Genomic DNA, 18138 nt, shown 5'->3' with positions numbered 1-18138 from the left:
GATTGTTTTCATTTCTATTTAAAGTGTAACTAAATAAGCTGCTATATGCACAAAGTTTGGCTTGAAATGAGTGATGGATGAGTGAAGATGATGAAAAACGAATGATTCTAGGATGCACTCTATTCTTTGCAGTTCCATTTCAATGTGTACGCAACACATTTTCGACAGACAACAGATTCGACGATGCACCTCAAGATAGGGGTGATGAAAAGATAGAGAACGAATTGAATCGTGCTCTTTCCTTGCACCCAAAGTCTTGGGGCAAACCTAATCTATGTACGCACAAACGTATACGTTTTTCGTACAAAAATTTTCGAAATTCCAAAACGAACAACATAGGTTTAGTAACTTATACCGAACAGTTAGATAGACAAACAGGGGAAGAGAGAGATTAGTTTAGTCGGGAAAAGGTAGGTGGAGTAGTTTGACAAATTTTTCTAAACATTTCATTATTAAGTAGTCCGAAAATCGATAGGCTGCTAGGATTGCTTTGACCAACAGATAACAGGAAAGTAAAGGGTCGGTATATGCTACCTCATCTTAGTTAGCATCGTCTTGGTTAGATTGCATTCGAGAAAGAGAGAGAGAGAGATAGGTACATAAGTTAGCTGCTGCAACCCACCGCGTGTGCGTCGCTTGCTACGAAACAGGAGATTCTCCTAGGTATATTTTGCCCTAATCGATTGTATATCATTACGAGTGGTTATGAATTTCGCGAGTTCATTCGGCTAACTAGTGTTTAGTAGCTACGCCGCCGATGGGGATACATACGAGAAACTGTGTAGTACCCACCTATTTACCTTTACACTTTGGCTCTTGTTATAATCATCACTGCGACGCTATTTTTCGACCGTTCCACACTCTAGTGATCGTTCAGCTTGTCCTGGCTGCGTGCGCCACGTAGACGGGTAGTTTTCCGGTTGATCGGTTCGAGATATGCTGCCGGGGCCCATCCTTCCAAGCCGGTGGCTAAAAGATACACACATATCATCGTCAAAATGGAACGACACCCAAAAGGAATACCGCGTGTCCACCAACAAGCGAAAATAGGTACATACCAAGCACCTTCACGAACCACCAGCCAGCACAACCGACCTTTAGCAGCTCGACAACGTCCGTTTCCTTCATCGACACCTCCGAGTTGCCCATGGCGCAGTAGTCGGCGAGCGATACGAACTTGTGCCCCGGTACCACGCTGTCCTCGACGGTGGTAAACTCATCCTCGCTGTTCGAGTAATCCGAACTCCAGGCGTTCGTTTCCTGGTTATCGTGCTCGGAGGAGGAAGACGAGATACCTGTCGCATTCAACAGACCATCGTCGTTCAGGTGCGCTATCCGCGTGACAACGTCCTGCGCCAACCCGACCATTCCGGTTGCGGCTCCTCCATTGGATTGCGCCTGCTGGTCGCAGCTCATCGTTCGATGTGGGGTTCCGTGCATCGCCTGCGGTACATCCCAGGATGCAGTGTGGCGGAGGGGTCTGAAAAGTAGATCAGAGAAAAGATGACTTTTACATACACGCCTAGGGCACTCCTGCGATAAGGTACTCACTTATGATTCAAGCCGTACTGCTTAATCTTTTCACCCTTCAACTCTTCCAACTGGTTCAGCAGTACTCGCTTGATCTCCGCGACCCACTTGTTCTTCATCTCTATCGTGCCTGCCTGGAACGTGTGCACCTCCTGGCGTCCCTGTAGCCAAACTTCGAACCGCCGCGAGTCACCTCGAACCGACTCCGTCAGCCCAATTTGTGACATCTTCAAGGAGGAGCAGAAGACAAAAGAAGCGTGTCAAGCATATGGAGACAAACGTTACCTTCACCAGGTTACGTTACCTGTAGCCAGTGCTTAAACTGATAGGTACTCTTGTTGTGGCCCGTCTTGGAGCCCTGTTTGCAGAACAGCATCGCCTTTTGATACAGGAAGATGTGTCGGTTTTGCGTCTTCAGCCGTAACCGAAGGTCTTTCTTGCTTTCCGTCCACACCTGGAACGAATCCTGCAGCAGTAATTCGCCTTGCTGCGACAGATCGGCCTGGGAAATAGAATCAGCAAAAGTTAGCGAACATTCGCAAACGTCACAGAATGGGTACGCAAAACCCACTCACCGGAAAGCCTGTTATTGCAATTTGATGCATGGAATCGTTGACACACTTAAGCACGACCAACATGCAGTCGAGCGCCTTCTGCAACTCCCGGGAGCACGTCCCGGTGTCACTGAATCTGTGTGGACGAAAGAAAAGGAAAAACCGGTAAGCTACGCGATACCATGCGATTGAGCGCGCGAAAGCCTTACTTGAGCAAATCTTTTAGCAGCAACTGATACTTGGTGATCCTTTGCACCGGCTTGAGCAAGTACGCGGCAAGGGGTAGCTTGTGGCCGAGCTTTTTCTGGCATTCCTGCAGGAACAGATGCGTATCGACGAGCGTCTCCCGAAGACGCTCGGAACGGGGTATGTTTTGACAGTAGTACGAGTAGAGGCGGAAGAATGTGTCTCGCTGCAAACACGGTCAAAATTGTAAAACGAGTGAGTAGGCGTTGGAGTGGATACATAATCGCATGCTTGGATACACAATCGCATAATCGCTTACCCGTTGAACGAAACAAAGTGCGACTAGTTCGGTGGTAGAAATGCAGTTCTCCAGGTCCTTCAGGAAGATGTCGTTGTGGAAGGTGTACAGCTCGTGCAGGTTGCCGAAAAGAATGTCCGATTTACCCTGCAGTCCCGGTGGCACGAGTGAACTCATCTCCTCCGACAGCATCTCGTCTCTGTAACCCTGTTGGCGAAGAAGAGGAAAAGAATGGTTCAGCAAAGCGAACGCGGGGAAGCGGAGAAATGGACAAGTGGCCGGTCAATTTATTAAAGAGCCAGCCATTCAGGCAACTCTGAGTGTGTACTGCTTTCTAATGGATTCGGGGATGAGGCAGGAGAGTTTGTTCAATCGTTTAGTACGCTGATGACGACGTGCTTTCGAGCACAAGTGCATAATGGATCACCATTAGAGACCTTTCAAAGGGACACTTCTTCGATGGAAAGCACTTCCAGGTGGGTAACAGTTGGGAGTAGTATGATGCAACCAAATCCGTAGGAGGGCTACGAAATAATAATAACCTTTTTGAGGCAAGGGTAGTTGTTAAACAAAACACTGCGGGTTAAAGATTCAAATCGAAACATTAAAAATGATTCGAACCCCCCGACAACCTACAATCACGTGCATTAAAACAAGCAACCGACCGCCATCAAAGTGTAGCAGAAATGAAAGAACCTGTTATACAACGTTGACATACAACGTTCCCTAGACATGTTTTCCCGTGCTCCAGTTCGCTGCCCTTCGAAAACATCCCCGAAAAACGGACAACTTTCTACGGTCAGCTGCCCACAGGAATTTATCGCATAATTTTCGGCCACGCATCGGAGCAATTTATTCCCCACCACCGCCCTCCAGGGACGAAAGGGAGGGACGGGCGAGTTTGGGGTACCAAAAATAACCTCCATCTCAAAATACGCCGCCAGCAGCGACCATTGACATCCAAACCTGCTTCATATGCTGTAACCCATCAAAGGAGGCGCGCGATGAACAACGGGCGTCGAAACGATAAAGGAAAGACTTCGACGCGACCGTCAGCGACGAACTTGTGCGCTTGATGAATTTCCTTCGTTTACTTTTTCTTCCCATCTCTCGTCCAACTGGCTTCAAGAAACAAATTGATGGAAAAAGTTTCATACATTTTGCGAAAATTAAAAAAAAAATAACACCTCACAACCTTAAAACGGGACAAAATAATCGACTCACTCTTGTACGGCGACATAAATAACGACATAACGCGCCACAAGCAGCAATAGGGCCACGCGTGATATAATGACATTTTGACTAGGGGCGGCAACATTTCAGCCTGTTCCTTTCTTTTCTCTTCTTTTTTTCCCCAGTTGACCATGGAAAGAAACTACCGAAAAACAGACCGCGATTCCATTAACATGCATCGCCAAGTGGAGAGAGCTTGTAATTGGCGCTTTTCAACGCGCACCAAGCGGTTCAGTTCATCGGCTACCGGTTTGTTTGAATGCTCTCGAACCAAGGACCAAGTCTAAGAGGGTGCACCCAAAAAATAACGATAAAATATGGAGTGCCGAACCAAAAGGGTATATGGAGGTGTTTATGGTACTTAAGAATTCGGTATGAAAATTTCATGTTATAATATTTATAAACAAAAATCAAACCCTATTCAAACATTCAAGTTAACCCCTAATTACTTAACAATCAGTTTTATGATTAATCAAAGTCCAAAGTTCACCTTCTGACGCCACTGAACCCAAGAGGGCTCCAAATCCAAACCAGCTCTAAATGGCTCGCTTGATTTGTGAAGCATACTTTTGTCTCTCGTCCCGCATAAGAGCATAATCTTTTCTCATTCAGCATTCTCCTGAAACCTGAATCAAACAAGTTCCCCAAAAACCCCTGAACCAAGAGAAAAAGTGCCACTCATATTGCCAGCACGTGCTGTTAAGAGGTGGGAAGTGTCCGCTATCGCCCTTTCTTTATCATGAAAGTGACGAACACTCTTCGGTTTCGGTTTCCTTTACAGACCCGCCGAAAGTATTTAGGATACCAGACAGTGTTAGACGGGATGCTTTAAGGGCAGGTTTTTCTGTTTCCAATTCGAACCAGTTTGCCTTTGGGGCGCTCCTATGAGGTGAAAGGAAAAGCAAAATCTTTCCCTAAGCTTGATATACAAACGATGTCCGGCTTAAGTGTCCGTTAGTAGGTCAAGAACAAGCCACATTATTCCTGCCACACCAGAGGTGTTCACGCTTATTCCTATTCGATTTGACGCCAGATGATTCCTCTTGGATCACGAAAGAAAAAGCACAAGCAACTTACTCTCTTCAGGATGGAATCAAACGCATGAGTCTTCAAAGGGCTCTCCTTATCATCCGCCGTAGCTCTATACCGCGGAGGATCGCTCATTTTCCGCCCGATTCTTCCACTGATGAACGTGTCTTTGCGCGATCGCACCTCGGCCCGAAACAGCTCCTTCCGGCTGTTCGAGCGGATCGTCTCGTACACGCCGACGTCGTCGAAAATGTACGGCCGATTGGTTTCCTCGCTGGTAGCGATCACTTCACCCAGCAGCCCTTCATCTTCCGGGAAGAAGGGACTGCAACACCGCTGCTGCTGCTGCTGCTGGTCCTCCTCACCGTCGCTGTTAACCGGCAGAAAGATCTGCTGTCGCTCGTCCAATCGACCCGTGCCGATCGAGGACTGAGCGGGCGATCCTTTGCGGTGTCTTCGCCCAAGCGTCATGGTCGCCTGGTTCACGTAGTCAAAGTTTTTGAACGAGTCGGCGTAGATCAGCCCGCATAAGTTGGGGAACGAGCTGGCGGAGGTCAGTGGCTCGTCCGTGTCGTCGCCGTATTCGAACAGCAGATTAGTCGGTTTGTTCCGAGCGGCCGGAGGTGTTGCTTTCGATTCGCGTGACATCGGTGTCGGCGGTGCGTGGTAGTCTCCACTCGAGTACGGTGGCGGAGGCAGCGAGTTGTACTGAAGATACGGATGTTGCTCTCTTGCGTCTGTGTAACCTAATACCCTTTTGTTCTGCTTCGCCTGGGAGTCCTTTTTCTTACCGTGCTTCTTCGCGTTAAGGTTCTTTTTCTTTGAAGGTACTTTGAGCTTCAGAAAGTCCCCATAGTGATACCGGGTGTAGTCTTCGGCGCTGGAAAACCCACGCTTGCGCACAAACTCCTCGATAACCCGTCGGTATTCTTTCTCCGAGTATCCTTTGGCTGGTTTGCGCACTTTCAGGGTCGTCGCCGGGTTGGCGGTGTTTGCCGAGCGGCGGAGCGTATACCGCAGGAGAGATTTTTCGCAAAACTCGCGCACCTGCCGGTAGGTCCTTTGGCATCGGGAAGGCTTTGGCTTTGGTGGCTGCTGCTTGGGCGTTGGTTTCATCGCGGTTGGCGGCGCTTTCTTCACTTTCGGCAGCGTCACGTAGGGTGGTAATTCCGGGGGTTCGGCGGCTATACAACTCTTTCTTGGCAAAGAACCTCTCCCAGTTCCTCCGAATGGCAAGCTACTGGCGAAGGGCTCGGGAAGATAGGAGCCTGCGTTCTGGTAGTACCGCTCGAAATTGCTATTCCAGCGACAAAATACCTGCGCATTGCCCGCCGAGGGATAGTAGTATCGTCGAAGCGGTGGCAACGGAGGTGGAACGGGCGTAGGACCCGTTTCGGCCATCAACTTTTCCTTCTTCACCGAGTCGCAGTCGTTGTTGGAGGCGGGTGGTGATGATGCCGATGCTGGTGCCACCGTCGAAGGCGCACGAGATACCTGCCCGTTGTCGGATGCACTGCTGGGACTGTTATAGATGTACTCCATGATGTCCAGATAGCGCTTCTTCATCAGATAGTTCCGAAAGTCCCGATCCTTTACGATCTCCGTGTAGGACATCGTATCGAAGTACTCCTGAAGGATGGCCATTTCCGTTTTTTCATCGTGTTCGTTGCGCTCCAACAGCTGGACGATCTTGCTCTTACGAAATCGCCGTCCGCCGGTATTTGTGGATGTCGCATTGGATGACTTTTGTGATTTGTAGCTCTTCTGTGACTGCAGCGTTCCGGTGTTATTCGGCGGTGCATTGATTTCTGGACAACTCCCACCAAACACCTGGGCCGATAGTTTTGTCGCGGAGTTACTCCTCTTCAGCGAGTAGTAAGGAGCCGGCTGTACGGTCGAACCTTGCATTCCTCCCAACTTTGAGAATACCAACCCACCGCTCGTGTGATGCGTGTGTTTACCCGAGATCGACTTGTTCTTGTGAAACAGATGGGCCCGACTTCCGAACCCTTGGAAGAACGCAGCATCGGCTTGCCGTCGGCCGTCTATTCCCAACGAAAGGGCTGGTCCTCCTTGCTGGTCAAACGGAGTACTTCCAAGGCCGGCACTTACACCACCGAACCAACTGGTCGGGAAATCCCGGGGTGAAAAGCGTGGCATCATTGTCTCCCCCGCACGCCCACCACCTTTTGAGCCCTTTTCACCCAACGACTGCTGCTCCCCGAACAGTGACGCCCTGTAGGACAGCGGAGATGACGTCTCGGAAAAGCCTGGCTTGGTGGATTCCAGCGACTCAAGGAGTGTCATACTTCTGTCCTTACTGCCGTCGTCGCGTGCGGCGGAAAAACTGGAACTCCTCGAGAGGCTCGTCCTTGAGACCCTCCTCCTGGTGGTGGTGGCCGTGTTGCTGGCACCGAGACGCCGGTGAACTTTGCCGACGATATAGTTTGCAGTACTCTTCACCTTTCCAATGCGAAAGAGAAAGAGATGCCGTCGTTTGCCATCGGCGCCCGAATTGCTGCAGCAGGACGTGGTGGACGAGCTGAGATTGTAGTTACCGAACTTCATTTCGTTCTGCCGCCTCGCAAAATATTGTCACTAGCATCACACTCTCCCCTTATCTGCCTTTCCACGATTGGAATATGACGTCGTTTATAGTCACTACATTATTATGGGCTCACTATTTCACGCCCCGTTACACGCAATCAAACGATCAACCATTCACGATCAGCTATCTAATCTATTGAACCATAATTGAACACACTGTAAACACCGTTGCAGCGATCGCAAGATTGCACCTCAACACCTTGTTGGCTGCCACAATTTTGCCACAAATAAAGTCGTCCGAATACGACTGGCGAGTCCTGTCGACCTTTCTCCAAACCGTCCTCGGGGCCACACACTCGCTGGAAGCGTCCAATAAAACCATTAGTGTATTACGAGACGACGACGCCGCTGCACAGCACTTTTCTTCTCTCGACACGCACAATAAATCAACCTAGTCGGGCGGGTGGGCGCGCGCACCCCAGGGTGGTCTATTGGCGAAATTTAAACGCTTTATATTCCATGTTTAACGGTTATTTAACGTGCAAATAGGAATACTAATATCGAAAAGTCCGGCCGACGGGTGCAACTTTCTTTTGGCGATGCCCCTCTATAGGATCGTGTGCTCGGAAAAGTGGAACCATCGCGAGGGGGATCCGGCTGCCAGCAGACTGTTCGGTTCGAGCACGAAATGGACGGTGACTCCATGAGCCTCGACGCGACCGATGAGTGCGCGACTGCCCAATCGATGGGTAATTTTCCTTCGCTTCGGCCACACGAAGGAAAATTCGGACTCTTGCACTTGGGCGACCAGAAAACACAAACGCAAGCGCGATAAGTGTCCGATGTTTTGCTACTTCGGTTTGGCAGCCTCGCTGACGCCGAGAAAGGAGATACTTTGGGTCGGGTCCAAGTTTTTTGTTTGTTTGATGTTGGCCTCGATTTCCTCACTTAACCTCACGCCCGGCCGAAATCTGGTGATCTGGTCCGGTGAAGAAAATGTTAAATTCATCCTCATCGAAGAAAAATACCCGCGCGCGTCGGGAAAGCGGCGTGGTGCGTGGTCGTGATTTTGCAGCCGATAATGTTTTTCACCTCAAAACACACTTGCACACAAGGGAGGGCGACCAGGGGGACCCCGCCGGGTCCGTCCATATCGTTTTCCATCCACGTTTCCCGAACTTAACTTTCGTCCGACGAACGACCGCTCTTTTGGGCCGAAGCGACACACAATACACAGCCCCATTTTCCCCCCCTTCGACGGCCGCGTGAACGTGCACGTGAAGCGAGAAGAAATGTAAGACATTACACACCCATTAAGCTGAGTTTTCCTTCTCTCGCTTTCCGTATCTTGTGTCCACCAACAAAGGAAAACATGTCAAATTTAGCCCCAAAGTCCAAGTCCAACTTCAGTTTGGCGCTGAACTGAAAACGCACACATCATCCAATGCCTGGTGCATCTGGCGCGCGTGTTGGATGTACCGTAAATTTAGCACAAAACAGCAGCTCTCACTTGAGTGCGTGTGCAGCCGAACCGACGGACGAAAACTAACAAATCTTCCTCACGAACCAGACATGATGTGGCGGATTGATTTCAAGTAAAACACCTTTTTCGGACAGCCGTAATTCCCCGTTTGGAAAATTATCATCACGTACAACACACTTTTCCCGTTTCCAGCCACGAATAGCTCAAGAGCTTTGTTTTACGTTAGCAAGCAAAGAACAACAACACACGTACTAATTCAACCCACTTTTGAAAACTAGAGATGTTGTCACTCTAATAAAAGTTTGGATTATACTAATTGCTATTCGGAGCCTTTAATGACTACTGCAATGACAGTTGATGGGTTTGTTGGCCTGCCTTCACACATTACTCCAAAGGGGACCTCAGAGGTCGACGATCACTGTCAATGCGTCCCAATCAGACAGTCAGCAATCACACATTCTAGATCTCGTGCGGCTTGACCTAAACCGCGGCACAGGCACACACGAGCGATCGATACATCGTTGATCCATCGACACACGGAAGACGGAAGAGACTGTTACAACCACACGCCACGAGCCGCAGCCACACACAGCACCGACGAAGCGTCGTTTACCGACTCCCGGTCACGGTGAGCTATCGAATCGAACTGAAAACAATAGATATGGCCAGGGATTTGTGGAGCAGGCGTGCTTGCCCCGCATTCGCGGGAAGGAAGTTGTGGTTGCCTTTTTGGCCGCGTTCGTCCGCACTGATTAACTGCACATCGAAACCGAACCTCCGAACGAGGCGATGCGCGCCACGAGACTACACCACTCCGACACCCCATGGGAGGAGGTGCCGTCCCGATAATAGGTCCAGATTGCTGGGCTGCTCTTGTGATAATACCAATATGTGAAGCAGTGTTGCGATGATAGACTGGCTTCCCCCATCACCACCTCTCCCCATCGAGAAGGCGCGTCATCGCCGTGTGTTTACCCAGTTTTAGTGTTTGCAGAAAAAGAGAAATTATGACGCCGTTGTAGGGTGGATGAGTAACCATCATAACTCATAAATGAACACCCACAACACCTACCTCTCCCCCCCCTGCTTCGGAAGAATTAGTTTACCATCTTATTTTCGCATGCGCCCTGCCTTCTGCGAAATCGTTATCGTAAAGGTACCGATCTCGTTCCTCTACGCTTCGATGGACGCCCGATTTCGACGGGATGCATCAATGCGCGGCGTGCAGCGGGACCTGCATAAGCCACCACCACCCTTTCCACCACTTGAACCGTGCCATCATAATGCAAGCGGCAATAGCGCCTCTGCAGCATCATCTTTGCTTCCGGAATAATGATAGAAAACAGGTGTGCACACCACACGAGATTAGCCATCAACAACGCCATCATCGGCGCACTCAAGGGCGGGGGGGATCTCTTTCGCGTGCTTAGAAATGGAAAAAAGGGCCAACGCTTGATGAACTAACATCATCTGTGTTTTTTATGTTCACTTTTAGGGGTAAATTTGTTGATTCATCCACCACCACCATACGGTTGTTTTACCTTTCGCGTGCAGTTGGTTTTTTTTGTGGCCGTTGCGAAAGTGATAACAAGCTATGATTAGTGCTGCTGCTTGGTGGAAAAACAATTCCTTCCCTGCACACGGCATAATAACCCACCGAGATGGATGCATTCTGGAATCGAATCAAAAACCCACTGCCATTTGTTCGCACATAAACCTGACGTAACCAAGAGGCACGGAGAGGGTAGCGGAAGGAAAGCGCAACCGAAATTCACACCTCGGTAGGTGTTTGCTTTTTTTCTAACTAATTCAATTTCAGTTTACAGCTGCAATTACGACATGACGCCAATCAAAACGATTCCATAGTACCCCAATCAGTTTCGTTACAATCGACACTAATTTTTACTTCAAAAAAGCAGGTTTTAAACTTGGGTTCAAAAGCAAGACGGGCTGCTGGAGATTAATTTAAATGACACATATTTGGAGCATTTTACCCCGGCATCGTTGGCTTGTGATAAGAGAGGGATGTGTTAGCGAACGCTGAGTTATTAACGGACCGCGGAAAGATCCGCTTAGGGGATTGTTTTTCGTTTGCCGGATGGCTGACTTTAGAACGGGGCCAAGAAAACCATTTCTCCTAGCCATTGCGTCTACTGCGTAAGGCACCCGCGAGTGGCTATCAAAAGTGCCCAACCGGCACGATTACGAGCTATAACTGTGGTCACACCCATATAGATCACACTCTCTTCTTCCCCAAACGAACACTTCTCGCCCGGGAAAGGGAGGTCAAGCGAAAGGGTGGCGAAAGAAACTAGTGTAACGCTCGCTGCACATCGCACTGGACTAACCGTAGTTGTTTCCCTGTTCTCCTTTCCCTTCTGCGTTTAATCCCTTAGGCGCAACTACACCTTAGGCGCAATTCCAGAAACGTCTTCCAGAAGCAAGCATTTCCCGGCGGCTTTTAAGACGATTAACCATGCGAAATGGTCAGCACGTCGGAGCGAAAGAGAGAGTGCGGCACACGAAACACATCCACGCCGGGCACGCCAAAACTAACGGGCTACCGATTCGTTTATCGTTGTTTCATCCGCTGATCCGCGGCGGGCGCCATCGTGGAGGAGAAGAATCCAGAGAACCGTTGACGAGAGCAACAAGATCAAGAAGCTGTCTATCGTAATTGGCGCGATTTTCTTGTGATTGTGCTTTCTTTTTTGCTGGATTCGAATTTGTAGCTCCGCAACGCCACAGCAGAATAGTATTTCAAATCAAGCATTCGGTAGGTAGCGCCTCTCGCTTGGTTTTCGCTTTACCGTTACATACTATAAAGAAATGTTATATGGGCTCATGTTCATGGTGTTTGTAGACTGTTTTTTTTTTTTGTTAATCCTGCCGAAGATAATGTTCTAACGCACTTCGAGAAAACCATCTATTAACTGTTGTTAACGTTGTGTTGATAACCACGCACAATGAATGCTCATTAGGAAGATTCACTGAACATTGCCACAACAAATCGATTAAAATCCGGTGGAATTTCATTCAAAGATCTGATTAAGATTGATGATAATACATGTAGCTGCTCGCTCTAAGATCAGTGAACGATCAAATTGAGATCTAGACCGAGATGCATTGTGCTCTGCAGCTTTAAGATAGGCAAAACCAGACGAACATTTCTACTGGAACTGGCTTTGGCATTGAATGGAACGAGCTGAAAGAGTATCCAGAATTTATGAAGCGTATACTTCTGGCAGCAGGTGGTCTGTCCAGTCGCTATCCGCTGTGTCCACCACCGGTGGTTCCAACCGAAAAACGACGCTATTAATCTACCCCGCGCACCAAGGCGGTAAAGCGGAGCTCTACCCACTGGCTGGGACTTGAAGGAGCTGAAATTGGGTATATTGGGCTTTTAAGCACACACACACACACACGGTTCCAAAGGGGAGAAATTGCGCAGGAAATGGAAGGTAGCTGATTCCTTTCTTCGCTTCCCCCGGCGAACGCTGCGATTGTGCACGGATTTTCTCCTGGTCTGGATTCTCCAATCTGCCTTCGCCTTTCTTGCGCGGTCATTCAGAGTAGATCACCATACCGTGCCACCATGTGGTTCCACCTCGGCGCCACGACTTCACCGAGCGATGATCAGGCAGTTTTTTTTCCATCACATATTTCATTCGCGCATAATGCGCACCACAAAACTGACCGCAAACGCAGCACAAACCAGCAAGCAAACATAAACCGTGTGTGCGTCAGAGTCAACGCGTCATGTGTTTCTCCGCTTCCGATTCGCCAGCAATCTCCCGGGCGGATCAAGGTCGAACGGTGGTTCGCTATTTAGATGAATATTTCAGTGCACACACCAAAAACTTTCTTCCTTTCTTGTCAGGAGTACGCAGCGGACCTTTTACTAACGAATTTCTTTTCCATCGCGGCCGCATTGGTGGTCATTTACAAACCATAAAAAAAACCCAACCAACCAACGTTACCCGATTTCGCGGTGCATGTCGTGCGGGAAAAGTTCATAAAGCATCCGCGCTTCATGCGTCGAGAGATCGTACGATCATCAGAACGGATACGAGTTGACGTTGTTACGACCGAATTTCTCAAGCCATGCTTCGTGGTTTCTGCGTCCAAGAGCTAATTATGCTGTTTCGTAAACGTAAATTATAAAACCGGACAAACTATGATCAGAGATCACGATCACCTCAGCCTTTGCAGTATACGGAATATGACTTATTTCAGTTCACGATTAATGGTACTAAAATATATAAACGTTCGTAAAATTGATTATACTTTTTTCTTCTACTTGCTCCTGTGTGCTTCAGATACGGCCAGAAATACGATCTCCTGAGTAAAAATCTTAACAAGACACTCTTCTTTTGACTTACCCTCAAAATGGATCCCATTTCCGCCACGTAGATACGCTCCGTTTCCAGCAGTTCCGCCAGTACATGTCCTCGCTTCAGTTTTCTTTCATCCGAATCCTAGAAACGGAAAACGAAATCGTGTGTTTGTTCAATTCGTTGGATTTGTGGTACCGTGAACTAGAAGGGTTTCTTAGCTTACCGTTTGACTCTGCAGATTGAGATCACTATCCGAGCTGGCAATGACCGTATCGCTGCTGATGGAAATGCCCGAGTCCGGCGGGCCATCGATCGATCGTGGCCGCGGTGAGAAGCTTTCGATCTGTGAAATCAAGCGCACAAGCAAAACCCATGATTAGTACCGAAGCATTGAGAAGCATACAACAACACACACACTTCGACCGTGGTTGGGAATCATCCGGGAGGGAAAGAGCTGCTTAAACGCATGTGGATCCAGGGAGAGATAATTATTTAGTTCGAATCGATCGATGCCACCCCGAATCGACGAACCCACGGGTTCGCCCGTGCTGTTGTTGAAGGTTGCACTGTAAAAGAGCAAAATGGCCGTGGAAAGTTCGTCCGTCCGTCCGTCCGATGCTCTACCATTCTGCTCCACCCCGTTCCATCGAACTGCCCCCCCTTCGCCCTTTGCATCGAGGTTGCCCATCACCGAAAAACCCAAACTCAATTCGGTTTCCAGCCAAAGAAAGCCGCGGCTGCACCAGTGGAGTGCTTGCGCATTTCGCTTCAACTTTTTTCGATTACTTTTTCCTTCGAGGGCTACAATTAATTCCCCAGCCCTCCTCACCAGAAGCTCTCACCCTTGTGCCTTGTGGTCTTTGCGGGGCAGGCGAAATCGATGGACCAAATTGAAGCTTTTCGATCGGGCCTATTTGTGCAAACATCTTACTGCTGCTTACAACCACGGCGGACTGTAACGGAAGTTCACAGTTTTTCGCCCAATAATGGCGATGGGAAGATGAACATGGAAATTAGCTCGCCACAACGGAATCCCTCACCACTTCGTGTTGGGGAAATTTTCTTTCCCACTCCGGCTGAAGGTCCGGCCTGGGAACGGCAAGACATAACACTATTTTAAGTTTTGCATCCCGAATGAAAGATGACAACATTGCAAAGCACAAACTAAACAACAGATTCACAATTTATAAAGCTTGAAGATTGGAATGGCTACCCGAATGGGTTCGAGTAGGCTGTGCGTTTCTTGACTGCGTTTCAAGAGTGCAATTTTTGACCAACGCAGCAGGCTAGTTTACGTTTTTCTGGTATCGTAGCACTCTCTTGCGTTTTGATAGTGGCACGACAAGCACGCGTTTTCCATTTTTGAGATAAAACACAACGTAGGAATTAAAGGAAACTAGAAGCGATAGTTTAGAGGCCGTTTCGAACAAAACATAGGCTTTACTACAACTTTACTTTCAAGAAAATAAATCACAAAGAAAGTCGAACAAATCGGTCATGCTGATGTTTTGCTACAAACTTCTACAGTAAAAAAGTACACTTACGTTGAATATCTCATTAACGAGTAAAACTCTTTTTATCGGGGATTATTGAAATTAAATCGACCTATTTTATTTCGATTGCAATCACGACACGGTTGGGTATGTTCGAGAGCTGTTCATGTTAGCCACTAAAGCGGGCATACGATTATTTTCATTAACCCGAAAGCAAAGCCTAAGGTGACTCTCGATCGTATGAAAACATGAGCACGGTGGGTGCGTCGTGGCTCGAACCGTGAATAATTTTGCGACCATCCCCGTGACCGTGAGCCGTAATGGTCAAGCGAACGCATGGATTAGTGCTCAAGCTAACCAACGAACTTTTTTTTTGCTCACATCTAATGCATTTCTAATGATGCACCCCGATTTCCTTTCGGTGCGCGTTTCAAGGGCTCAACGGTAAAGATGATTTCCATACAAAATATGATCGTCTGCTTCCACAAACCACAACTTTCCAGCGAACGAAAGTGAAACAAATCGCATACGACGAGTATCGTCGCCTTTTTTTGAAATAGCTTCGTAAGTAGGACTGATTACTTGTTAATATACAAACTCCTTCCGTTGTAATCTGTTGGTCGTTGCTTTAACTTTCATTTTAATTTTACCTCGAAAATACACTGCGATCCCCATCCCAATTGAATATTCTGCGCGTAAACTCCTGATATGCTTTAGAACTTGCTCTAAGATATAGGCTTACCTTTTTGTGAACGTTTTTCCTGCTTTTGCCACACTCGCAATTGTTTGCTTTGCCTCGGAGGACAACTCCGGCCGCACCATTACCGGAGTTTCCGTTGTTCATAATGGCGGAAATCGTACGATCATTCTCACACTCAACGATTATCCCTCCGCCACCCATTCCGGCATTGGAGCAGCCATGGTCGGAGGATGAACTCAGAAGACCGGAGGAGGACTGTGACATCTTGGATCTTCGCCGACAGCAGCAACAGCAGTTGTTGGAGGAACAGCAGTCCCGGGATTCACCGGGAGGTCCTGACGTTGAGCTGCGCGATCCTCCTTCCGTCTCATCGATGTAACCATTGTTGAGAAACAGAGACCCATCACAGCCGACGCGGATGCTCGTCTTGGACGTGTACCGGTTGCCTCCATGATGCACGGAGGAGCCAACCACCTCGCTCTTCGTGCACGTTACTCGCGATACGTTGGTCGACTCGCTGCAGATAGTGTTGCTGGTGCTGCTGCTGCTGTCCGTGCTGATGGTGGACACGATCGACGACGGTTGGTGCTTCTCCGGGGAGATGGACCGTTCGCTCTGATCGTAATAACCGTCGTCCTTGTCCGATTCACAGCCCATCGAGCCACAGGTAGAGGATGCGGTCGAATTGGAAGACGACGAGGAACATATTGAGGATCGGTTACTGTTGGTAGTGACGGTGGATATGATCGACACCGGCTCGTTGTTGTTATTACAGGAGAGGTTATTCTGTTGCTGTTGCTGATGGTTGCTACTGATGAAGATCTTGATGCTATTGTTCTCCTCGTTCTTGATCTTGTTGTTGATGTTGATCTTGTCATCATACGCCTTCGTCTGCGGGTTGTTCTTAAGCTTGATGTTGCGCTGGTTCTGCTGGTTCCAGAACTTTTGTCGCGTCGCGATTCCGCTTGCCGCGTTTCCGCGTTGCGAAGGAGTGACACACTTTTCGATGATGATCCTATTGCTCTCCAGGTCGATTTCCTTGATCTTCGACGAAACCACGATGTGCACGTTGTTATTATTATTACTCTCCCGGTTGTTCAGCTTCTCATTTAGTACGTTGTTCATCAGCACCTTGTCCCCTCGGCACTCCAGTACTTCCTCCATCGTCGTCAGCACATCGTCGTCATCCTTGATGACGATCGAGGTTCGCTTGCCACACGTGACGATGTCCGCCTGTTCGGACACCCGTCGATGTTCCACGGCTGGTGCCATTACCGAGGGCTTCAGACAGCTACGAGGTACCTCCCCGGGGGCGTTGGAACTCACTCTGGTACCGGAGGCACAGGTGGCCGTCGATACAGTCGACGATGCGGACGATCCGGACGAAGAAGCGGACGACATTGGGCAGTTGGAAAACTTGCAGTTCTTGTAGCCACAGGTCTTGCTGCTTTTTACGCTGCGACTTTCCTCCTCCTCCTCCCCCTCCCCATCGTCATCGTCGCTCACGAGTCTTTCGGCCGACTTCGAGCGCGAGAGACGCCTCAACTGTTCGCCATGATGACAGTTGTTGCGACGTTTGGGCTCTTTTTGCCGCGGTTCCGGCTCATCCTGATTGATGGTCTCGATCGAACCGATCTGATCTTGCCCATCGATTATCTGCCTTATGCGCTTGCTGATCGTGTCCTCTCCGGAAATCACGGCGGAAGCAACCAACGACACCGCCGACGGCGATGACGATGACTGTGAGGGAGGTGTCAGCTGCACCGTATTAGGAAGGTTATCTTCAGTCTTGTACCGAGCGCTGAGCCGCTTGTGGACGAGATACTTTTGCTGTTCCGTTTTCCGGTGCTTTTCAAACCGATGCACTGGAGGGGCAGGATCACGCGCAACCGGAGTTCCGGCCACGGGAGCAACCACATGTTTCTTCTCCAACGCACTCTCCTGCATGGCGTTGCTTCGCCCGCTGTTGTAGTTGATCTTGGCGCTGCTGTTCTGACGCTGCACGGGAGCGAAAAGTAGTTCCCTTGCGTCCGCTTCCTGAGCTTTCGATTCCAGAAACAGCTGATTGATCCGGTGAATGTCGTTCATCGATCTATGGCGCGTGAGGAAGTTGGTGCTAGTATGGCTCTTCTGGAGTTTGAACATGCGACAGTTCTCCTGCTTTAGACCTCCACTGCCGGCGCCCCCCTCGGGAGCCTCCGCCGACATCGGTTTGGCCATCATTGCGTTGGCGCACTTCTTCGCAGCCGCCGACTGATTGATGACCCGCATCATGCTCGGCCTGTTGTTGTTGTTGTTGTGCTGCCGTACGTCCCAGCTGAGACGCTTCTGCCCCTGCCCATCGCCTACCTTTCCCGGCGACCCGGGTGTGGACTTCGACTCGGGTTGACTTTTCTTCTCGTTCACCACGCCGTACAGTTTGTTATCGACGTACCGCTCGTAGCTGCGACTGTCAAAGTAGTATTGCACCGTTTCCAGTTTGTTCTTTTTCTTACTATCGAACAGCATTGCGTACTTCTTCTTCACCGACGCCTTCATCTTGATGTCCGAATCGTTGATGTATTGCAGTTTTCCCCCGGCTGTACTTCCGCCGCCTCCACTTTCCGCGGCGCTCGGTGCGTTCGCCCCGAACCCGTTGTGCTTCTTATATACCAGGTACTTGGATTTGCCGACACCTTCAGCAGCTTCTTCTCCAGTTTGCCCTCCACCACCAGATGTAGGCGGCGATGGCGTCGACGAGGAGGAAGA

General features: G+C 49.3%; 1 protein-coding gene across 1 annotated transcript in view; it reads right to left on the bottom strand.

The window, feature by feature from the left end:
• Window positions 1–55: 55 nt before the first annotated feature.
• Window positions 56–18138, bottom strand: part of LOC131281463 (guanine nucleotide exchange factor DBS) — a 48942-nt gene continuing 30859 nt past the window's right edge. The window contains exons 9-17 of the mRNA XM_058310795.1: window positions 13421–13540; window positions 13243–13338; window positions 2590–2775; window positions 2294–2496; window positions 2106–2220; window positions 1835–2032; window positions 1552–1757; window positions 1059–1480; window positions 56–969 (exon numbers count right to left, since the gene is read on the bottom strand). Of these exons, the coding sequence (XP_058166778.1) occupies window positions 863–969; window positions 1059–1480; window positions 1552–1757; window positions 1835–2032; window positions 2106–2220; window positions 2294–2496; window positions 2590–2775; window positions 13243–13338; window positions 13421–13540 (1653 nt within the window). The 3' untranslated portion in view covers window positions 56–862. The remainder of the gene's footprint in view (window positions 970–1058; window positions 1481–1551; window positions 1758–1834; window positions 2033–2105; window positions 2221–2293; window positions 2497–2589; window positions 2776–13242; window positions 13339–13420; window positions 13541–18138) is intronic.

Source organism: Anopheles ziemanni, chromosome 2 (assembly GCF_943734765.1).
Source record: "Anopheles ziemanni chromosome 2, idAnoZiCoDA_A2_x.2, whole genome shotgun sequence".
NCBI lineage: Eukaryota > Metazoa > Arthropoda > Insecta > Diptera > Culicidae > Anopheles > Anopheles ziemanni.
This window is presented reverse-complemented; position numbering and strand designations above follow the sequence as displayed.